The sequence below is a fragment of the Aotus nancymaae genome, unplaced genomic scaffold, assembly GCF_030222135.1.
Source record: "Aotus nancymaae isolate 86718 unplaced genomic scaffold, 86718_ANA_hifiasm-v0.15.2.pri h1tg000108l, whole genome shotgun sequence".
NCBI classification, from domain to species: Eukaryota; Metazoa; Chordata; class Mammalia; order Primates; family Aotidae; genus Aotus; species Aotus nancymaae.
Genome location: NW_026988523.1, coordinates 35,717,652 through 35,741,316, shown reverse-complemented (window position 1 = coordinate 35,741,316; position 23,665 = coordinate 35,717,652). Strand labels below are relative to the sequence as shown.

General features: G+C 43.9%; 1 protein-coding gene across 1 annotated transcript; it reads left to right on the top strand.

Annotated features, from left to right (window-relative positions):
* Positions 1 to 99: 99 nt before the first annotated feature.
* On the top strand, positions 100 to 23,614 carry CCT3 (chaperonin containing TCP1 subunit 3). The gene is made up of 14 exons (XM_021667327.2): positions 100 to 258; positions 2,553 to 2,614; positions 4,733 to 4,783; positions 4,877 to 4,939; positions 6,298 to 6,394; positions 10,547 to 10,664; positions 12,041 to 12,227; positions 14,119 to 14,268; positions 15,596 to 15,728; positions 16,202 to 16,283; positions 20,692 to 20,872; positions 21,696 to 21,941; positions 22,202 to 22,333; positions 23,275 to 23,614. Exons 1-14 carry the CDS (start codon positions 228 to 230, stop codon positions 23,377 to 23,379), a joined length of 1,638 nt encoding a protein of 545 aa, XP_021523002.2. The 5' UTR covers positions 100 to 227; the 3' UTR covers positions 23,380 to 23,614.
* The last annotated feature ends 51 nt before the right edge of the window (positions 23,615 to 23,665 follow it).

Below are 23,665 nucleotides of genomic sequence, written 5' to 3'. Positions count from 1 at the left end.
CTTGTCTGGCCGTTCTTGCGTAGGGGGCGGAACTAAGGCTGTCAATTGGTCTATTTTTGTGCCAGTCAATGAGATTGGTGCGGTGATTGGCGGCTACCTTGAGAGTAGTGGGTTAAGGTGTAAGCCCTGAGGAGGCAGCCTTTTCTGAGCTTCTGTCTGGTTCTCTCTCTCCAGAAGGTTCTGTCGGTTCCCCCAGCTCTGGGTACCCGGCTCTGCATCGCGCCGCCATGATGGGCCATCGTCCCGTGCTCGTGCTCAGTGAGTTTTGGGGATACCAGGGAAGGGACCCCTTTTCGCCCTCCTGTGTCCATACTTTTCAGTGTCGCCCCAGCTGCGTCCCGCCCTGACCCGGCCACTGAGCCTTCCAGTTATCATCTTCATTTTGGAAGCCCGGTGTACCGCTTTCCTCTCTTCCCTTAACCTATTTGCCTCTTTTCACAAACTCAAACTGACCTTCCTCTCCCGGAGCCTCTTTTCTTGACGTGTGCTCGTCTTGGGAAGCTCTTTCCCACGCGTTCCGTACCTCATCCCCCACTCTTCCCCTGCAGGCTTTCTAGCCTGATTGTCGCTCTACAGCTGCAAGAATAATATATTGGGTTTTTGTTTTTTTTCAGTTAGGTCTAGCTTTATATCCTCGGCCCATCCCTTAGTAGCGGTAATTTAAATGTTTCCATCTGTATTACGGAGTTAATAGTATTTCCTATTAGAATTGTGAGAATTAAGAGAGATAAGTAGGTAAACTGCTTAAAGAGGGTCTGGTAAATAGGTAGTATCCTTGGTCACTGTACGTTACACTTCTTTTCAGTAACAGTCGCTTGAACAGCAACCCCTGCTCCTGAAGTCACTGTACTTGCTTTACTGATCTTGGATGTAATCGTTCCCTCCGGGTCCCCGGTGTTGTCATTTTTCCCACTAAACAGTTGGGTTTTCCCAGATTTCTCGACTGGTCATCTTTTCCCTTTGGAAGATTCCTCATTTTTTTTCTTCTTATTTTTCGAGACAGAGTCTCATTCTGTCATCCAGACTGGAGTGCAGTGGCGCGATCTCAGCTCCCTGCAACCTCTGCCTCCCGGGTTCAAGCGATTCTGCCTCAGCCTCCCGAGTAGCTGGGATTACAGGCGCGCACCACCACGCCCAGCTAATTTTTGTATTTTTGGTAGAGATGGAGTTTCACCATGTTGGCCAGGCTGGTCGCGAACTCCTGAGCTTAGGTGATCCGCCCACCTTGGCCTCCCAAAGTTCTGGGGTGGGCCACCCCGCCTGGCCCCTTATTTTTTTTTTTGTAGTGAACACCACCTCCATTGTCTTCCTTGGGTATGTTTCCGTTCTATGTATAACTTCTGTATCTCATCTGCAGAAACAGCTAGGATGCCTGACGAGCCATCTCCTCTCCCTTACCATCTTCTGTATACTGAATGCCATTCAGAGTTTTTATACATTATCTCTGTACCTGAGAAATAACTTTTCGGGGAGGGGGACCTCATTCTTCTGATGGATGGTAGGTCCATGCCTGAGATAGATGTAAATCCTAAGGATTGTGGATGTTTTGGTTTGATGGGACTAGACTGAAAGATATCTAGACTTAAGTTGTAAGGGAATGTAATTTGGAGAGGGGAAGGAAATAAACATCATGTTGGTTTGGTTATAACCACTGGCTTGTCTCCACTGAGATGGGCTGGGGGTGAGTGTATATTTGCAGAGCTCCTTTCAGGTCTGCATTTGTCTCTGGCATTAGTTGGCTGTGACCGATTAGGCTCCCAGTTAAAATATGTGGTCAGCTCTTAGTGATGGTAAATGGATTACTGAGGCCTTCTTGTTACATCCAATTATGGAGTGACTATATAATTTATGTTACAAACTGTTGACTGTGTTCTAAACAGTATTCTGTGGGGACACTATCAGTAATTATGTTGGACCTATTAGTGTATGATCCCCCTATCCAAGCAGAAAATGAATCCCCAAACACTTTCCCTGCTTACATAAGCAATGATTGGTCATTTCTTAGGATCACCAGCCCTTTGAGAATCTGATGATAGCTGTGGATCCTCTTTCCAGAAAAAAAAAATTGCACTATCTCTCATTTTCTCACAGAGTCTCAGCGACTTCACTATCCCATTAACGCCCAATCATAGATCTCAGGTTATGAATCCCTGCTGTAAATACATGAATATTTTTCTTGTTTTTTTTCCTCTTTTTTTATTTTGTTTTTTTGGTTTTTTGTTTGTTTGTTTGTTTTCGTTTTTATTTCGCTTTTTCGAATACATGAATATTTGGTTAAAAGGAAAGTATTAACCAAGATTCCAAAGTTATTTCTTAATATACCAAGGGTTGAAATAAAGAAGTTAACAGCCATAAAGACATGTTTACAGTTTTTTGAGATATGGTTGACATATAATAAACTGCTTATATTTAAAATGTAGAGTTTGATAAGCTTTGCTTTGTGCATACACCATGAAACCTGCATTCTTATATTTCAAAGACTAGGAAATAAATAACTTGTATATGATGGGGCAGTTCTGGGCTGTTGACTCTTGTGTTTTTATCTATTTTAGGCCAGAACACAAAGCGTGAATCCGGAAGAAAAGTTCAATCTGGAAACATCAATGCTGCCAAGGTCACAAATCTTGTTTTGTTTTGTTTTTTGCCCTTCTGATTGTAAGTCACAAATCTTTTAAGTGTTTATGGTAGTTTGCCTCCAGCTATCTTCCCTGGTATTTGGTGATCACCGTGTGTCCTGTGTGTGTCCTGTGCATCTAGACTCATATAGAGTGTGCAGATAGGCAGAGGAAAAGGTGACCTCTTCAGAAGATTTTCCTGATGATGGTAGGGGAAAGGAAGCCCTCCCCTTCTGAGTTAGGATTGATAGTTTTCTCATTAACTTAAGCATAATTCTGTTGCTGTGTATTGTTTTATAGCATTCTATTTGTGTCTGTCTCTCATACTAAACTGAGTTACTCTCTAATAAAGAAAGATTTTATTAATTCCCTTTTGTATTCCTAGTGCCCATTGTAGATCTTGGACAGATATTTGGTAAATGTCTTTTGAATGAAATAGTAAAGTAGCCGTCTATCTGATTTAGGGTGGTGTGGAGGCCACTGTCATAGAAAGAAATACTAAGAGATGGACTTGTAGTAATTAGGACTGCCGGGAAACGGAAGCTCTGGGAGCCATTTCCCCCTTTTTCTTGTGTGAAAATTCATTTCTTTCTTTTTTTTTTTTTTTTTTTGAGACGGAGTCTTGCTCTGTTGCCAGCCTGGAGTACAGTGGCACGGTCTCGGCTCACCGCAGCCTCCATCCCCCAGATTCAAGCGATTCTCCTGCCTCAGCCTCCTGAGTAGCTGGGACTACAGGCGCGCGATACCACGCACGCTCAGCTAATTTTTGTGTTTTTGGTAGAGACGGGGTTACCGTGTTGGCCAGGATGGTCTCAATCTCTTGACCTCGTGATCCGCCCGCCTTGGCCTCCCAAATGCTGAGATTACAGGCGCGAGCCACCACACCTGGCTTGTGAAAATTCATTTCTATATCCATCCTGAAACCTATTCCCAAGGGGAGAAAAACAACAGGAGCTAGCCGCATGCTAGATCTAGTGCTAAAGCTAGTGGTATGCTATCTCTGAAGTGATTCCTTTTCTTTTTTATTTTTTAACTTTTTTTTTTTTTTTTTTTTTTTTTGAGACGGAGTTTCGCTCTTGTTACCCAGGCTGGAGTGCAATGGCGTGATCTCGGCTCACTGCAACCTCTGCCTCCTGGGTTCAGGCAATTCTCCTGCCTCAGCCTCCTGAGTAGCTGGGATTACAGGCACGTGCCACCGTGCCCAGCTAATTTTTTGTATTTTTAGTAGAGACGGGGTTTCACCATGTTGACCAGGATGGTCTCGATCTCTTGACCTCGTGATCCACCCGCCTCGGCCTCCCAAAGTGCTGGGATTACAGGTGTGAGCCACCGCGCCCGGCCCTTTTTTTTTTTTAGAGAGAGGATTTCACCATGTTGGCCAGGCTGGTCTCAAACTCCTGACCTCAGGTGATCCACCCACCTTGGCCTCCCAAAGTGCTAGGATTATAGGCATGAGCCACCACTCCCAGCCATCTGAAGTGATTCCTAACCATACTTTAGGGGTGTCACTAAAACACTGGCTCTGGTGGGGCGCTGTGGCTCATGCCTGTAATCCCTGAGCTTTGGGAGGCTGAGGCAGGTGGACCATTTGAGGTCAGGGGTTTGAGATCAGCCTGGCTAACATGGTAAAACTCTGTCTCTACTAAAGATACTTAAATAAGTTAGCCAGGCCTGGTAGCAGGTGCCGATAGTCCCAGCTACTTGGAAGGTTGAGTCAGGAGAATTGCTGAAGCCTAGGAGGTGGAGGTTGCAGTGAGCTGAGATCTCACCACTGCACTCTTGGATGATACAGTGAGACTCTGTCTCAAAAAAATAAAGTGATTGCCAACCGTATTTTAGGGGTGTCATTAAAACACTGGCTCTGGCCAGGCACAGTGGCTCATGCCTGTAATCCCAACACTTGGGGAGGCCGAGGTGGGTGGATCACTTGGGCCCAGGAGTTTGAGACCAGCCTGAGCAGCATACTGAGACTCCATATCTAATAATAAAATGAAATTAAAATAAAGTAAAACACTGGCTCTATGGGTTGTTCATGCCCCTTTCCAAACCTATCGCTCCAGCATTCTCACACTATCCTCTGATTTGTGCTTGCCTATTTTATGTTGTCTTTCCATTAGACTATTGCAGATATCATCCGAACATGTTTGGGACCCAAGTCCATGATGAAGGTAGGTTTATCTCTCCCTAAAACTCTTAGACTACAGATTTTTTTCTTCCTGTTATCTAGGACACTTTAAATAGAACTTCTGCTTTTATCTTAGATGCTTTTGGACCCGATGGGAGGCATCGTGATGACCAACGATGGCAATGCCATTCTTCGAGAGGTGTGTTTTGTTGTTGGTTTTGTTTTTTTTACTTTCTGACAGTTTTATAAACATAAAGGACCTATTTAGATACAAGCTCTGATTTGTTTTTTAGGGCTGCTATAACAGATTGCCAGAAGCTGGTTGGCTTCAACAACAGACATTTATTATCTTACAGAATGAAGCTAGAAGTCTGAAATAAAGGTGTCAGCAGGGCAATGCTCCTTCTTTCTTTTCTTTTTTTTTCTTTTTTTTTTGAGACGGAGTTTTGCTCGTTACCCAGGCTGAAGTGCAATGGCGTGATCTCGGCTCACCGCAACCTCCGCCTCCTGGGTTCAGGCAATTCTCCTGCCTCAGCCTCCTGAGTAGCTGGGACTACAGGCACGCACCACCACGCCCAGCTAATTTTTTGTATTTTTAGTAGAGACGGGGTTTCACCATGTTGACCAGGATGGTCTCGATCTCTCGACCTCGTGATCCACCCGCCTCGGCCTCCCAAAGTGCTGGGATTATAGGCGTGAGCCACCGCGCCCGGCCCTCTTTCTTTTCTTTTAGCTTCTCATGGTTGCTGGCTTTCCTTGGCATGAACTTGGTCTCTGCCTCAGTCCTCATGTTATTCCCCTTGGGTGTCTCTTATACAAGGACACGTGTGATTGGACTTGGAGCCCACCCTAATTCAGAATTACCTTATCTGACTTGGTTGCATCTGCAAAAACCCTATTTCAGAATAAAGTAAATTTCACAGGTTCTGGGAGTTACGACCTCAACTTTTTTTTTTTTTTTTTTTTTTGAGACAGAGTCTCACTGTTGTCGCCCAGGCTGGAGTGCAGTGGTATGATCTCAGCTCACTGCAACCTCTGCCTCATGAGTTCAAGCGATTCTCCTGCCTCAGCCTCCTGAGTAGCTGGGATTACAGGCGCCTGCCACCACACCTAGCTAATTTTTGTACTTTTCGTAGAGACAGAGTTTCACCATTTTGGCCAGGCTGATCTCAAACTCCTGATCTCAGGTGATCTGCCCACCTCGGCCTCCCAAAGTGCTGGGATTACAGGTGTGAGCCACCATGCCCAGCCGACTTCAACATATGAAGAACACAATTCAACTACAATGGTGCTTCTAGTAAATAAGCTAAAAATTATTGTTCTGTTCTCTGGAAACTTTAATAGTTGAGTACATGTGATAAATTTTTTCCTAAAAAGATTTGGAAAGTGGTTTACTTAATTTATTTGGGGTGCCATTTTTAGTCTTTCAAGATATGGTAAAATATTAAAGGGAAAATAAGTATATATAGAAGCAATAAGCCCAAGAGTTAAGGCCACACTGCATAAGTTAAGAGGTCTTCTGAATAGTGTGGATTCAGTAGTGATCTACTTTTTTAGATTCAGGTCCAGCATCCAGCGGCCAAGTCCATGATTGAAATTAGCCGGACCCAGGATGAAGAGGTTGGAGATGGGACCACATCAGTAATTATTCTTGGTAAGAGAAGAATGGGAGGTTGATAAGGAAAAATACAAAATAACATCTGTGTCGTATTTTAAGAAGGAAATTCTGTTACTAATCCACTAATTACAGATGTTTAAATAGCTTATTGGTAATTGTCTGTATTCTCTCCAATTGGGTATAAAACATTTATATGAATAGAATGAGCTATGCAAATCTGGCTGATAAAGTAATAATGAATTCTCTTTATTCACTGTAAGTTATAATATTCTATAAAATCACTACAAACACTGAATTGGCAAATAAATCATTGCTTCTACAGGAAATGCAGGGTTAGGTACCTATAAGCCTCTGGTCACACTTTCATCAACTGATAAATACATACCTTATTGTATGTGTTTTCTGTCTTCAAGACACCCGTTTAATATATATAGTTGAAGGCCGGGCACGGTGGCTTACACCTGTAATCCCAGCTCTTTGAGAGGCTGAAGTGGGCAGATCACGAGGTCAGGAGATCCAGACCATCCCGGCCAACATGGTGAAACCCTGTCTCTACTAAACATACAAAAATTAGCTGGGCATGGTGGTGCATGCCTGTAATCCCAGCTACTCGGGAGGCTGTAGCAGGAGAATCGCTTGAACTGGTTGTAGTGAGCAGAGATTGCACCATTGCACTCCAGCCTGGCGAGAGAGCGAGACTCCATCTCAAAATATATGTACATGCACACACACACACACACATATTTATACACATATATGCGTAGTTGATTTATTAGCTTTGAACTCATAGCCAATAGCAATATAACTCATGCCTATACAAAGCTCACTTAACATGTCTTTTTTTCTGTAATGCACATCACAGCCTTCCTGCACATAGGAACATTAGATAGCACTTAAGCACTACACTTGTGAGCCATTTTAAATACTGAAATTATCAAGAAAAATGTGAAAAACATAACCTTAAATTTACTGCATAAAGGACACTTTTACAGTGTGAGAGCTAAAGCAAGACCTGTTTGACCTCACCTAGGAATGTCATTGGCTGACTAGATTTTTTTGCCATTCTGTGGATGTCCCTGAATGACTGAAAATGTCATGAATATTGATTTTGGGGTTACAAATAAAGTTTAGCAAGTGGGTGAACTCACAAATAGTCAATGAAATCCCGAGGATAGTGACCCTGGGCTATGTAAGTTTAAAGACTAATCTTTCTACTTCCTATAGGAACATAAATAATTATTTTTCAAATATTGAACTATTGCCTTTATTGTGTAAATGTCAAGATGATAGTGAAATTTTTATACTAGAAAAACTGGTTTTAAAAAATCTGATTGCAACCAAGTGTGGTGGCTCACGCCTGTAATCCCAGCACTTTGGGAGGCTAAGGCGGGAGGATCCATTGAGCCCGAGTTCAGCACCAGCCTGGGCGACATGGAGAGACCACACTGCTATAAAAATATTAAAAAATCAACTGGGTGTGGTGGCACACACCTGTAGTCCCAGCTGTTGGAGAGGCTGGCATCAGTAAGGCAGGAGGTTGAGGCTGCAATGAGCCGTGTTCATGCCACTGCACTCCAACCTGGGCAACAGAGCAAGACCATGTCTCTATTTTTTATTTTATTTTTTTGAGATGGAGTCTTGCTCTTGTTGCCCAGGCTGGAGTGCAATGGCACAGTGTTGGCTCACCATAGCCTCCGCCTCCCGGGTTCAAACGATTCTCCTCCCTCAGCCTCCCTAATAGCTGGGATTATAGGCATACACCACCATGCCCGGCTAATTCTGTAATTTTTATTAGAGACGGGGTTTTTCCATGTTGGTCAGGGTGGTCTCGAACTCCCGACCCGAGGTATTTTGCCTGCCTCCCAAAATGTTGAGATTACAGGCGTGAGCCATGGTGCCTGGCCCAAGAGGGAATATTTTAAATTAAGGGATTTTTTTTTTTTTTGACAGTCTCGCTCTGTTGCCCAGGATTCAGTGCAGTGGTGCAATCTCAGCTCACTGCAACCTCCACCTCTCAGGTTCAAGTGATCCTGCCTCAGCCTTCCTAGTAGCTGGGATTACAGGCGTGTGCCACCACACCTGGCTAATTTCAGGGTTTTACCATGTTGTCCAGGCTGGTCTCGAACTCTTGAGCTCAGGTGATCCACCCACCATGGCCTCCCAAAGTGCTGGGATTACAGGCGTGCACCACTGCGCCTGCCCAGGGGATTCTGGTTTACATTGTGGGCCCACATACCTAAAAATAAAGTTCTTACATTGAAATCATTATTATTATTTATTTTTCATAGAGATGAGATCTTATGTTGCCCAGGCTTGTCTCAAGCTCCTGGGCTCAAGTGATCCTCCTCCCTCAAGCCTCCCCAAGTGCTAGTATTAGAAGCGTTATCAAAATCATAATATGGATTTTTTTTTTAATTTTAAGAGATGGGGTCTTGTTCTGTCATCTCAGCTGGAGTACAGTGGCATAATTATAGCTCACTGCAGACACAGTCTTCCTGCCTCAGCCTCCTGAGTAGCTAGGACTACAGGCCAGCACCACCAAACCTAGCTGATTTTTTTTTTTAATTGGAGATGGAGTCTTGCTCTATCACCCAGGCTAGAGTGAAGTGGCATGATCTCAGCTCACTGCAACCTCCGCTTCCTGGGTTCAAGCAGTTCTACCTCAGCCTGGCCCAAGTGACTCACCTGCCTCGGCCTTCCAAAGTGCTAGGATTATGGGCATGAGCCACTGTGCCCAGCCTTAATTGTGTACATTTTCTAATTTGAATTTTTTATTTTTCTGAAACAGAATCTTGCTCTGTTGCCTAGGCTGGAGTGCGATGGTGTGATCACATCTCACTACAGCCTTGACCTTCTGGGCTCAATGAGTCCTTCCAGCCCAGCTTCCTGAGTAGTTAAAGGCACATGCCACCATACCTGGCTAATTTTTGAATTTTTTTGTAGATACGGGGTTTTTCTATGTTGCCCAGGCTAGTCTAAAAACTCCAAGTCTAGTGATCCACTCACCCAGCCTCCCAAAGTGCTGGGATTACAGGTGTGAGCCACTGCATCCAGCCCTGAATATTCTTTCAGATGTAAGGTTTTGTGTGTTTTTAGTTCCAGCAGTTTGACTATTAGGTATTAAGGTACTGATAAACAAGTCAGTTTTCCTTTTGTGTATTTTTCTTTTTTTTTCCTTCTTTCTTTTTCTTTTCTTTTCTTTTCTTTTCTTTTCTTTTCTTTTCTTTTCTTTTCTTTTAAGAGATGGGGTTTCACCATGTTGGCCAGGATGGTCTCAATCTCCTAACCTTGTGATCTACCCACCTTGGCCTCCCAAAGTGCTGGGATTACAGGCGTGAGCCACTGAACCCGGCCTCCTTTTGTTTATTTTTCTTTATTTTAGAGCCTTTAGGGAAAATTTTTCTTTTTTATTAGAAAGATCAAGGGAAGGCCAAGCGCAATGGCTCACACCTGTAATCCCAGCACTTTGGGAGGCCAAGGTGGATAAATCACCTGAGGTCAGGAGTTCGAGACCAGCCTGGCCAACCAACATGGTGAAACCCGTCTCTACTAAAAATACAAAAATCAGCTGGGCATGGTGGTGCGCGCCTGTAATCCCAGCTACTTGGAGGCTGAGGCAAGATAATCGCTTGAACCTGGGAGTCTGGGAGGCAGAGGTTGCACACCAGCCTGAGTGACAGAGCCAGAGTCCTGCTCAAAAAAAAAAAAAAAGAGAATAAGTAAGCCCTGGAATCAGTCTTTCATCATTTTGTTTATTGAGACCAGGTCTGACTCTGTCACCAAAGTTGGAATGTAATGGTGCAGTTATGGCTTACTGCACCCTCAACCTCCCAGGTTCAAGTAATCCTTTTACCTCAGCCTCCTGAGTAGCTGAGACTGCATGCTCATACCACCACACCAATCTAATTTTTAAATTTTTTTTGTAAACACTGTCTCACTGTGTTGCCCACGCTGATCTTGAATTTCTGGGATTACAGGGATGAGCCATAATACCTACCCTGATCATTTAAAATATGTGCAGTAAAGATGTTTTTTGTATGAATTGGCTTGCATTAGTATGAATAGCCAAATGTCACATCTTTTGGGAAAGTCTGATTTAGGAGAGTATTTTTTGGAAAAATAATGAAGTTGGTTGCCTTGATATCCAGATACTTCAAAACATTATTATGGTGCTTGTATCTTTTTCAGCGGGGGAAATGCTGTCTGTAGCTGAGCACTTCCTGGAGCAGCAGATGCACCCAACAGTGGTGATCAGTGCTTACCGCAAGGCATTGGATGATATGATCAGCACCCTAAGGAAAATCAGGTATCTTGGGAGCAAGAAATAGATAGTATCAAGTATGAGAGGATCTGGCCAGACGCAGTGGCTCATGCCTATAATCCCAGCACCTTTGGAGGCTTAGGCGGGCAGATCCCCTGAGGTCAGGAGTTCGAGACCACCCTGACCGACTTGGTGAAACCTCGTCTCTACTAACAGTACAAAAATTAGGGTCAGGCACAGTGGCTCACACCTGTAATCCCAACACTTTGGGAGGCTGAGGCAGGTGGATCATGAGGTCAGGACATTAAGACCATCTTGGCCAACATGGTGAAACCCCATCTCTACTAAAAATACAAAAAGTTAGCTGAGCATGGTGGTGCATGCCTGTAATCCCGGCTACTCGGGAGGCTGAAGCAGGAGAATTGCTTGTACCCGAGAGGCAGAGGTTACAGTGAGCCGAGATCACACCATTGCACTCCAGCCTGGGCAAACAGAGCAAAACTCCGTCTCAAAAAATAAAACCTATAATTTATTCTTTCTTCCATGCCCGACCGGAAATAGTTTTTTCTTTTTTCTTTCTTTATTTAAATGTTCTACTCATATGGTTGGGTCATTAGATGCATAAGTATTTAGTAATTTGGTGAGGTTTATATCATACTGCCTCTTCTTGAACAAGTTTTACACTACTGTCTTTGGCACACTTAGTGTTTGATTTAATTATTTTTATGCAGTAAGCTCTGTGAGAGTGTAGAGGTACCCATGGGTTTTATTGTGTGGAGCTGTACCCTTAAAGGTTTTTTTGTGTGTGTGAGACAGAGTTTCGCTCTTGTTACCCAGGCTGGAGTGCAATGGTGCAGTCTCGGCTCACTGCAGTTCAAGCAATTCTGCCTCAGCCTCCCGAGTAGCTGGGAGTACAGGCATGTGCCACCATTTCCAGCTAATTTTTGTATTTTTAGTAGAGACGGGGTTTCACCATGTTAACCAGGATGGTCTTGATCTCTTGACCTCGTGATCCACCTGCCTTGGCCTTCCAAAGTGCTGGGATTATAGGCGTGAGCCACCGTGCCTGGTGGGATAAGGTTTCATAGAAAAAAATGTGTCTTGTCCCGAGTTGTAAAAATTGAAGAGTTTATCTGGTTGCAGCAAAAGATAAGGAACAAATTATTTTACATAAATCTTTGTATCTAAGTGTAAAGGGTTGCTCAGGGAATTAAGGCACCTCTACGGATGTATTGTAATCTTGCTGAAAGGCAGATTGTCCTTTTAATTTCTTTCTGATGTCCTTTTAGTTTCCTCCAAAGGAACAGATCCCCTTGTTCTGGCTCTTGACCCATTATTATAGTCACTGAGATACAGATGAGGCACATCTCTACATACCTAACATGCCTTCTTCACTTATTATCCGGTTTTCTTTTCTCTAGTATCCCAGTTGACATCAGTAACAGTGATATGATGCTGAATATCATCAATAGCTCCATTACTACCAAAGCCATCAGTCGGTGGTCATCTTTGGCTTGCAGCATTGCCCTGGATGCTGTCAAGACGGTACAGTTTGAGGAGAATGGTCGGAAAGAGATTGACATAAAAAAATACGCAAAGGTGGAAAAGGTAAACTTTTGCATTGTGTACATTGGGTCAAATTATTTCTTAGCACGAGTCATCTAACTTGTGAGGAAATTATTTTTAGTATTGTTTTGTTTTTTGTTGTTTTTTTTTGAGACAGTCTTATCCTGTTGCCCTGGAGTTCAGTGGCACAGTCATAGCTCACTACAGCCTCAAACTCCTGGCCTCAAGCAAATCCTCTGATTTGCTAGGACTATAGGCACATGCCACTGTGCCCGGCTAATTTTTTTTTTTTCTTTCTGTAGAGTTGAGGGTCTCACTGTGTTGCCCAGGCTGGTCTTGAACTCACTTCTGGCCTCAAGCAATCCTCCCACCTCAGGCTCCTAAAGTGCTGGGATTACAGGCATGAGCCATCACGCCCTACCTGAATGAAATCAGAGCAAGTTATCTTTTTTTTTTTTGAGATGGAGTCTTGCTCCATCGCCCAGGTTGGAGTACAGTGGCACAATCTCAGCTCACTGCAGCCTCAGCCTCCCAAGTAGTTGGGATTACAGGCTTCCACCCACCACGTCCAGCTAATTTTTGTATTTTTAGTAGAGATGGGGTTTCACCATTTTGGCCAGGCTGAACTCGAACTCCTGACCTCAGATGATCCGCCTGCCTCCACCTCCCAAAGTGCTGGGATTACAGGCGTGAGCCACCACACCTGCCCAGAGCAAGGCATCTTTAGTTAGAACTGGGAAGAACTTTGTACTTGCTGCCTGGAAAACAGAAACCTAAAGAGGCTACCAAGTAGGAATTTCCTGAAATAATTTTGTTGTTACCTTCACTGCTATCTCTACACAAGGTTAATAAGGACAAGGGAAAGGCTTATTGGTGTCTCCATGTTTGTGTATTTGCATACATCAGTCATTTGGTCAGGGTATAAGCTTAACAAGGGCTCTATTATACAGTGCTATTATAATAGTAAGCCCCTGAAAGCTTTCTATTCTCTCTACTAAATTTCATTAAGATCAAAAAGCTTAGGCTGGGCGCAGTGGCTCACGCCTGTAATCCCAGCACTTGGAGAGGCCAAGGCAGATCACGAGGTCAGGAGTTCAAGATCAGCCTGACAAAACTGGTGAAACCCTGTCTCTACTAAAAATACAAAAATTAGCCGGCCATGGTGGCATGCGCCTGTAATCCCAGCTACTTGGGAGGCTGAGGCAGGAGAATCGCTTGAACCCGGGAGGCGGAGGTTGCAGGGAGGTTGCAGTGAGCCACTGCATTCCAGCCTGGGTGACAGAGCAAGACTCATCTCAAAAAAAAAAAAAAAAAAGATTTAGTCATATAGCTTGTGGCCAGTAGATGGAGCCCGAAGCCTAAAATTCTGTGGCAATATTTTTAAAGAAATTACAGAGACCTAAGCCCTTATTTATTTATTTAAACAGCAGTTGGGTCGCACTGTGTTGCCCAGGCTGGTCTCGAACTCCTGGCCTCAAGGGCCCCTGCCTGAGCCTCTTGAGTAGCTGGAATTTTAGGTGTGAGCTGCTGTATTTCTGTGGATCTCGGCTTGATACTCATTCAAGTTGAATGTCATGGTCTAAAATTTGTGTATTTCCTGGTGGGAAGAAAATGCGATTCCAACCATATTTTTGAGCTTCATCAAAGAGAGGTACTTTAGAAACTTGAAACAGTGGCAATTTGGGAAAGATGAACATCTGGGAAGGAAATTAAGAAATTATCTTAGGCCGGGCGTGGTGGCTCACGCCTGTAATCCAAGCACTTTGGAAGCCAAGGCAGGCGGATCACCTGAGGTCAGGAGTTCAAGACCAGCCTGACCAACGTGGTGAAACCCCGTCTTTATTTAAAAAAAAAGAAAGAAAGAAATTATCTTAAATTTGGATTTAAAAATTTGGATTAAAAATGGATTACAGTGTGGTTGTCTTTTGTTCAGATACCTGGGGGCATCATTGAAGACTCCTGTGTCTTGCGTGGAGTCATGATTAACAAAGATGTGACCCATCCACGCATGCGGCGCTATATCAAGAACCCTCGCATTGTACTGCTGGATTCTTCTCTGGAATACAAGAAAGGAGAAAGCCAGGTAAGGTTCTTGGCCTTGTTCCTTAAGTAGATGCAAGAATCTGACTGCAAATATGAACAACAGAAATAAAAGGTGTGTTTATTGCATGCCTTCTAGGTGCATAGTGTACACTGACTCTTAGAACAATCCTTTAGAATAGTTGGTGTTGATTCCATTTTACAGATGAGGGATCTGAAGCTCAGACAAGTTAGGTTAATTGCTTGAGGAATACAGCTAGTATAGTATTGGCCAAAGTCAAGATTTGAACCTAGTCACGTTTGGCTTGTTATATACTATCATGCTACCTTTCCTAATGCACCAGGGAACATAAGGTAGGAGTTAATTCAGCTTTAAAGTACTAAAGGAGAATTTCAGTTGGGTGCAGTGGCTCACATCTATAATCCTAGCACTTTGGGAGGCTAAGGCGAGTGGATGGCATGAGCCCAGGAGTTCAAGATCAGCCTGGGTAACATGGCGAATACCCTGTCTCTATAAAAAAAAAAAAAAATTAGCCAGGCATGGTGGCATGTCCCTGTAGTTTCCGTTACTCGGGAAGTTCAGGCGAGAGGATTGCTTGAGCCCAGGAGGTCAAGGGTTCAGGGAGCTGTGATCACGCCACTGAACTCTAACCTGAACAACAGTGAGACCCTGTCTCAAACAAATAAAAAGGCCGGGCGTGGTGGCTTACGCCTGTAATCCCACTCTCCGGGAGGCCAAGGTGGGCAGATAATGAGGTCAAGAGATTGAGACCATCCTGGCCAACATCGTTAAACCCCATCTCTACTAAAAATACAAAAAATAGCTGAGCATAGTGGCGCACACCTGTGATTCCAGCTGTTTGGGCAACTGAGGCAGGAGATTCGCTTGAGGCCAGGAGGTGGAGGTTGCAATGAGCTGAGATAGTCCTACTGCACTCCAGCCTGGGCGACAGAGCGAGACTACATCTCAAAAAAAAAAAAAAGATTTTCTAGGGGGCGGGAGGCTCACAAGGCTCCATCACCTTTGGAAAGAACAATAATCAATTAGTGGGAAGAATTAAGATCCAGAATTTTCATGCACACTGCTAGGACAGATGTATGATTGGACTGAGTGGTCAGAGACCTTAGAAAGGCCAAGCTCCCCACCAGTGGCTATCGATTCTGGTTGTTTGTATAAGGGGTTAAACTAGATGATAACGAGAGCTTACAAAGGTGTTATGAGGGCTTACAGAGGTGTTGAGATCACGGCTTTAACATAATTCTAACTCTGAGATACGTGGGAGGGGTAGGTAGAGGGAGTGTAGTATGACCCTAAGAGCTTCACCAGTCTAGGGATTTTAAAATCAGAGTGTCTTTTCTTTACTACACAGACTGACATTGAGATTACACGAGAGGAGGACTTCACACGAATTCTCCAAATGGAAGAAGAGTACATCCAGCAGCTCTGTGAAGACATTATCCAGCTGAAGCCTGATGTGGTCGTCACCGAAAAGGGCATCTCAGGTGGGACTTCGATAATTTTTCCAGCTTACCTTTGAGGTAGATGAGTGTGGGTAATTTTTGTTTTTCCCCTTCACATCGACAGGGGCATAATAGTGTAATGGTTAGAGTAGTTTGATTATAAAACCAGTTTAGGGCTGGGCGCGGTGGCTCACGCCTGTAATCCCAGCATTTTGGGAGGCCGAGACGGGTGGATCACGAGGTCAAGAGATCGAGACCATCCTGGTCAACATGGTGAAACCCCTTCTCTACTAAAAATACAAAAATTAGCTGGGCGTGGTGGCGCACGCCTGTAGTCCCAGCTACTTGGGAGGCTGAGGCAGGAGAATTGCTTGAACCCAGGAGACGGAGGTTGCGGTGAGCCGAGATCGCGCCATTGCACTCCAGCCTGGGTAACAAGAGCGAAACTCCGTCTCAGAGAAAAAAAAAAAACCAGTTTAGAACCCAGCTTGACACCTCTACTCTTGGATTTGTAGATTTAGCTCAGCACTACCTCATGCGGGCCAATATCACAGCCATCCGCAGAGTCCGGAAGACAGACAATAATCGCATTGCTAGGTGAGTATGCCAGATAAAAGTAAGATTTTTCTTCCCCTGTGTTTTGTAGCTGTATAACAGTCATTATTACCTGAAAAGGTTTAGTAAAGGATACAGTAACAGGTGGAAATAACCTTGGCTTAGCTGTCTGCCCTCTTGAGAAGTCCTCTAGTCCAACAGTTATTTACTGCATGAGTCTGATCTGTACCACACCTAATCATTAGTAAGCAGCTTGTGCTTAGACATCTGTAATTGCTACCTTGGTGGGTGTCTGTTACATTTCTAAATAACTGCTTATCAAAGAGGTTTTTTAAATGTCATTATGATGATTTTTGAATGAACATTTCCAGAGTAGTGGCCCAGATTATAGCGGAACCATCGGTTTCCTCAGCTATATCCTTAGCTGCTATTTATGCAACTCTGGATTGCATTCACTAGTTCTGCACTGATGTCTGTGCTTGGAGACCATTCTTTTTAATAGACGAGGTCTTGCTGTGTTACCTAGGCCTGTCTCAAATTCCTGGGCTCAAGCAGTCATCCTGTTCTCAGCCTTCCCAGTACCTGGGCATGCACCACCATGCCCAACAGAGTTCATTCATTTTTAATACTAATTTATTATTATTATTATTATTATTATTATTATTATTATTATTTGAGACAGTCTTGTTCTGTTGCCCAGGCTAGAATGCAGTGTCTCTGTCTTGGGTCACTGCAGTGAGTCCAGATCACACCACTGCACTCCAAACTGGGTGACAGAGCCAGACTCCTTCTCAAAAAAAGAAAGAAAGAAATTACCATTATATAGTATAGACATGTTAATTTTTTTTCTTTCTTTTTGCAGCTTCTGATTCTCTGGTTGAAATATGTACATGTTAGATATGCGTGAGAACTCATTTGTCTAAATTTTAGTAACCACAAAGTATATTTTGAATTCAACTGTATCTGGTTATACTAGTGATGACTAGTTTTCTTAGGTGTACAGTTGACCCTTGAACAACTTGGGGGTTAGGGAATCAGCCCCCAAGGAGTTGAAAATCCGTGTATAATTTTTGACTCCACAAAAATTTAACTCCTAATAGCTGACTATTGACCCAAACCTTTACCAATAACACATTAGTTATCACATATTTTTTGTACGTCATATGTGTTATATACTGTATTTCTTTACAATAAAGTAAGCTAGAGGAAAAAAATATTACTAAGAAAATCATAAGGAAGAGGTAACACGTTCACTATGCCTTAAGTGGAAGTAGATCATCGTACAGATCATCATCATCTTCATGTTGCATAGGTGGTGGAGGAAGAAGAGGGACTGGTCTTTCTGCCTTGGGTGTCAGAGGCAGAAGAGTGGTGGAGAGAGGTGGAAGGGAGGCAGGATGAGTAGGAGGCACAGTCAGTGTAAGACAATGGAAATGCGTTGTAATTTGTCTGACTTTTGCTTTTCCATTTCTCTAAAAATGTCTGTATAATACCAATCCCTCTTCGACTGCTTCAGTTTCTTTCTTTTTTTTTTTTTCATTCCATTTCACACATTGATGCTTCAGTTTCAATGCCCTTATCACAGAAGGGGGTCCATATTGTAAAAGAAGTCAAAAGCAGTCTTGAATAATCAGAAGCCTTCTGCCAGATTGTCTAATGTCAGTTTGCTTTCTGGCACTGCTTCTTCTACATCATCTTCCTCATCGTCTGGCACTAGTTTGGAAGCAGTTGTCTCCATCAAGTTATCTTCTGTTAATTCCTCTGGTATAATGTCTGTTAGCTCTTGAAGTTTTCCAAGATCCTTACATTGAAACCCTTCATCACCACCATGCCAATTTTTTTAGCCACAGCCACAGTCTCTTTCATGATTTCGTTGACTGGCTCTGTCATAAATCCTACAAAGTCATGTACAACATCTGGACAGTTTCCTTCTACAGAAATCTGTCATTTTGGGCTTGATGGCTTTTCTAAGTCTTTTTCTATAATAACTGTGGCATCTTCAGCAGTGTAATCCTTTCACATTTTCATCATATTCTCTGTTGGAGTTCTCTTTCATAATGTTGACAATTTTTTTTGTGTTTTTTGTTTTTTTTTTCTGAGACAGAGTCTTGCTCTGTCGCTAGACTGGAGTGCCGTGGCATGACCTTAGCTCACTAAAACCTTCGCCTCCCAGGTTCAAGCAGCTCTCCTGCCTCAGCATCCCGAGTAGCCGGGATTATAGGCATGCACCACCACACCCAGCTAATTTTTGTATTTTTAGTAGAGACAGGGTTTCACCATGTTGGCCAGGATGGTCTCGATCTCTGGACCTCATGATCTGCCTGCCTTGGCCTCCCAAAGTGCTGGGATTACAGGCATGAGCTACTGTGCCCAGCCGATGATGCTCTATATAAAGTACCATGCGTAATAAGCCTTACAGGTCCTTCTCTGACTGTCTGGTCTAGAGTATTTGGATGTCTTCAGTGTTGAACTCATGGGGTTCTGGGTGGTTAGGGGCATTGTCGCATATCAAAAGCACTTTAAAAGGCAGTCCCTTTCTGGAAAAGTACTTCCTGACTTCAGGGAAGCAATCCAGAAAAAGTGTTCTTGTTGTCCAGGCCTAGTTGTACAACCACAAGACATAAACCTGACTGCCCAAGAGACAGGCTAACTCTACTCCTTTGCACAAAATCCTGGTGCTCCCTTCTCAGATATCATTTGTGGCATAATCTTCCTGAGTAGGTCACTTTCATATACATTAAAAATGTATTAGGCCGGGTGCAGTGGCTCACACCTGTAATCCCAGCACTTTGGGCGTCTGAGGCAGGCAGATCACGAGGTCAAGAGATCGAGACCATCCTGGCCAACATGGTGAAACCCCGTCTCTACTAAAAATACTAAAAAATTAGCCAGGCAAAAAAAAAAAAAAAAAAGGTGGCGTGTGCTTATAGTCCTAGCTACTCGGAGGCTGAGGCTGCAGAATTGATTGAACCCGGGAGGCAGAGGTTGCAGTGAGCTGAGATTGCGCCACTGCACTCTAGCCTGGCAACAGAGCAAGACTCAGTCTCAAAGAAAAAAAATACACATGTATATTTAGGCGGATACCCTTTCTCCTCAATGATTTTTTTTTTTTTTTTTTTTTTAGACAGAGTCTCACTCTGTCGCCCAGGCTGGAGGGCAGTGGCGCAATCTCGGCTCACCACAACCTCTGCTTCCCAGGTTCAAGCAATTCTCCTGCCTCAGCCTCCCAAGTAGCTGGGAGTACAGGCATACACCCAGCTAATTTTTTTTGTATTTTTAGTAGAGAATGGGGTTTCGCCATGTTGGCCAGGCTGGTCTCTAACTCTTGACCGCAAGCCTTCCAAAGTGAGCCACCACGCCCAGCCCTCAATGATTTTTTTTTTTTTTTGAGATGGATTCTCACTGTTGCCCAGGCTGGAGTGCAGTGGCGTGATCTTGGCTCACTGCAACCTTCCAAGTTCAAGTAGTTCTGCCCTGAGTGGCTGGGATTACAGGCGTACACTACCATGCTCGGCTAATTTTTTGTATTTTTAGTAGAGATGGGGTTTCACCATGTTGGCTAGTCTGGTCTCGAACTCCTGACCTCAGGTGATCCTCCCACCTCAGCCTTCTAAAGTGCTGGGATCACAGGCATGAGCCACTGCGCCCGGCCAATGATTTTGTTAATGGTATCTTGGGACATGTCTGCTGTGTTTTGGTTAGCAGAAGCTCCATTTCCTGTTATCTTGACGTTTTAAAAACCAAACAAACCTCTTTCTACAATTATCAAGCCATCCTTTGCTGGTATTAAATTATCCAACTTTAGATCCTTCAACTTTTGTGATAAGGTATCATAATAATTTCACGATTTCTCAAATCATATTCGAGTCTCTAGGTATGCTGTTCTTACCTACATAAAAGCTGCATTTTCAATAAGAAATAGGTATTTCTTGAGGTTTTCCCACCTGCTGGCATACATAACTGCAGTGCTGCTATAACTGTGAAGTGATGGCTTCACAGATTTTTTTTTTTTTGAGGTAGGGTCCCACTCTGTCATGTAGGCTGGAGTGCAGTGGCATGATCACAACTCACTGCAGCCTTGATATCATAGGTTCAAGGGATCCCCCACCTCACCCTCCTGCATAACTGGAAGTACAGGCATGTGTCACCATGCCCAGCTAATTTTATATCTTTTTGTAGAGACAGAGTCTTGTTATGTTGCCCAGGCTGGTCTCGAACTTCTGGGCTCAAGCAATCCTCCTACCCAGCCTCCCAAAGTACTGGGATTACAGGTGTGAGCCGCTGTGCCTGGCCCCCTGAAAATCTTTTTCACCAGGCAGCCAAGACCTCTTAAGTGATGTTTGTAGCAATCCACTTTTGCCCTTATCCCCAGCTACAGACCCTAGAGACTAGGGAAATGGGTAAAAGTATCTGAAATCATCTGATTCTCACCACCTCCTCCATCCAATAGAGCCTGTGGGGCCCGGATAGTCAGCCGACCAGAGGAACTGAGAGAAGATGATGTTGGAACAGGAGCAGGCCTGTTGGAAATAAAGAAAATTGGAGATGAATACTTTACATTTATCACTGAGTGCAAAGACCCCAAGGCCTGCACCATTCTTCTCCGGGGGGCTAGCAAAGAGATTCTTGCGGTGAGTCAGCCTTGGATGTATGACCAGATGAAGTAGGTCACTGGACTTCTTAAGAGTTTCCCAAAGGGCCTAAAATCATTCTGTGATCCATTTATAGCTATTTAATTTGGATCTGTAGTGACAAATCCCTTTTCTGCTTCCTTTTTTTAATTAAATAAAAATTTTAAAATTATAATAAGCATAAAATTTACCATCTTAACTATTTTGAGTGTATAGTTCAGTAATGTTAAGTATATTCATGTTCTTGTGCAAGAGATCTCCAGAACTTTTTCATCTTGCAAAACAGACTCTGTACCCATCAAACAAAATACCTCATTTCCTCTTACCTGACAATAACTGCTTTCCTGTTTTTTACGTTGAAGTTATAACTACTTTTTTTCTCTCATTGAGTCTAAGTAACTTTCCCAAAGGCATGTAGCTAGTATTTAACACCATGCAACTTCCTAAAAGATACAACTAGGAAGGGATGGAATAGGTTATGGCCCTGTCTAGCAAGATAGATGCTGTTTATTTCCAGATAACTAGCAAGGGATGAAATAGGTTATTGCTCTAATCTAGCATAATGGACAAAGACCTAACTTTATGGTTGGGTGACACCCCCAAACCCTTTGCAGATACCACTCCCCACCACACTGTTAGTCATGAGTTATAATAGATTCAGGTAAATAGCATCTGCTCTGCCCAGTAGGGGTTCCAGGGACCTTTTCTAGTTGCCCTCCTCGGTGGTTTTACCAACTTTGCAGTTAGGAGGTCCTTTTGGTGGCTCTGATTTCTCCATGAGTCATTGAACTTTGGCTTCATACTGTCTGTTTGCTTCTCCAAGGAAGTAGAACGCAATCTCCAGGATGCCATGCAAGTGTGTCGCAATGTTCTCCTGGACCCTCAGCTGGTGCCAGGGGGTGGGGCCTCTGAGATGGCTGTGGCCCATGCCTTGACAGAAAAATCCAAGGCCATGACTGGTGTGGAACAATGGCCATACAGGGCTGTTGCACAGGCCCTAGAGGTCATCCCTCGTACCCTGATCCAGAACTGTGGGGCCAGCACCATCCGTCTACTTACCTCCCTTAGGGTGAGTTTCTCTCCAAGCTTTTCTCTTGATGAAGTAGAGAAAGCTGTGTTTGGCCTTGGGGGAAGGTTCATATCTGGCTCTCTAAATTCTCCTTATAGTTTATTCCTTGAAATCTTTCTCTCCTTTTAGTCTTTGACTTGTTTGCTTTCATTACCATTTTTCCTTATCCCTTCTGTACCAGTCGTTTATTTTTGGCTTTGTTTTTTACCTGATGTTTTCTGTTAACTTATTTTCCCCTTTTCTTCTTGCTTCAACTGCAGGCCAAGCACACCCAGGAGAACTGTGAGACCTGGGGTGTAAATGGTGAGACGGGTACTTTGGTGGACATGAAGGAACTGGGCATATGGGAGCCATTGGCTGTGAAGCTGCAGACTTATAAGACAGCAGTGGAGGTAAAGCACTCTAAGATACATTAAGTACTGCTTAATTTTTTTTTTTTTTTTTTTTTTTTTTTGAGACATATCCTCACTCTGTCACCCATGCTGGAGTACAGTGGCACAATCTCAGCTCCCTGCAATCTCCGCCTCCCAAGCAGAGGGGAGGTTCAAGCAAGTCTTGTGCCTCTGTCTCCTGAGTAGCTGGGACTACAGGCACGCGGCACCACACCTGGCTAATTTTTTTTATTTTTTAGTACAGACTGAGTTTAACCATGTTGACCAGGCTGGTCTCAAATTCCTGACCTCAGGTGATCTGCCTGCCTTGCCCTCCCAAAGTGCTGGGGTTACAGGCTTGAGCCACTGTGCCCAGCCTGGTCTAGTCTTGCAAGGAGGGGTATAGAAGGCAGAATATTCCAAGGCATTCTATCTCCCTATTTATCTTTAGCTCATACTGAAAGCAAGATAACATAGCATAAGCTGTATCCCTTGCTTAGGGATAACTGCTCTTTTTTTTTTTTTTTTTTTTTAATTTTGAGGCAGAGTTTTGCTCTTGTTGCCTAGGCTGGAGTGCAGTGGTGCGCAGTCTTGGTTCACTGCAACCTCCACTTCCTGGGTCCATGCGATTCCCTTGCCTTAGCCTCTCGAGTAGCTGGGATTATAGGCACCTGCCATCACACCCGGCCATTTTTTTTTGTATTTTTAGAGATGGGGTTTCACCAGGCTGGTCTTGAACTCCTGACCTTGTGATCCTCGCACCTCGGCTTCCCAAAGTGCTGCGATTACAGGCGTGAGCCACCGCACCTGGCCAAGAACTACATTTTAGATACAAGACTGAAAAGGTAGATTTCAGGCAAAATGGCAATTCTGTAGTAGCAGCTAGGTGATATGATCTAAAGGAAAGAAAAGTATCCTTTCCTTCTCTGCTGACCTCATTGCATCTGTGGTTTTCCTTCTAGACGGCAGTTCTGCTACTGCGAATTGATGACATCGTCTCAGGCCACAAAAAGAAAGGCGATGACCAGAGCCGGCAAGGCGGGGCTCCTGATGCTGGCCAGGAGTGAGTGCTGGGCAAGACTACTTCAATGCACGGAACCAGCAGAGTCTCCCCTTTTCCTGAGCCAGAGTGCCAGGAACACTGTGGACGTCTTTGTTCAGAAGGGATCGGGTTGGGGGGCAGCCCCCAGTCCCTTTCTGTCCCAGCTCAGTTTTCCAAAAGACACTGACATGTAATTCTTCTCTATTGTAAGGTTTCCATTTAGTTTGCTTCCGATGATTAAATCTAAGTCATTTGAGAAAGTTGTTATGTGTTTTTCAACCTTGGGTCATCTCTCTTATCTCCTGGCAAAG

Bases quoted from the DNA above. Each gene is read 5' to 3' on its own strand.
- CCT3 (XM_021667327.2), top strand. From the start codon at position 228: ATGATGGGCCATCGTCCCGTGCTCGTGCTCA. The intron at 259-2,552 runs GTGAGTTTTGGG...TATCTATTTTAG, and splicing joins TCGTCCCGTGCTCGTGCTCA to GCCAGAACACAAAGCGTGAA. The intron at 14,269-15,595 runs GTAAGGTTCTTG...TTTACTACACAG, and splicing joins ACAAGAAAGGAGAAAGCCAG to ACTGACATTGAGATTACACG.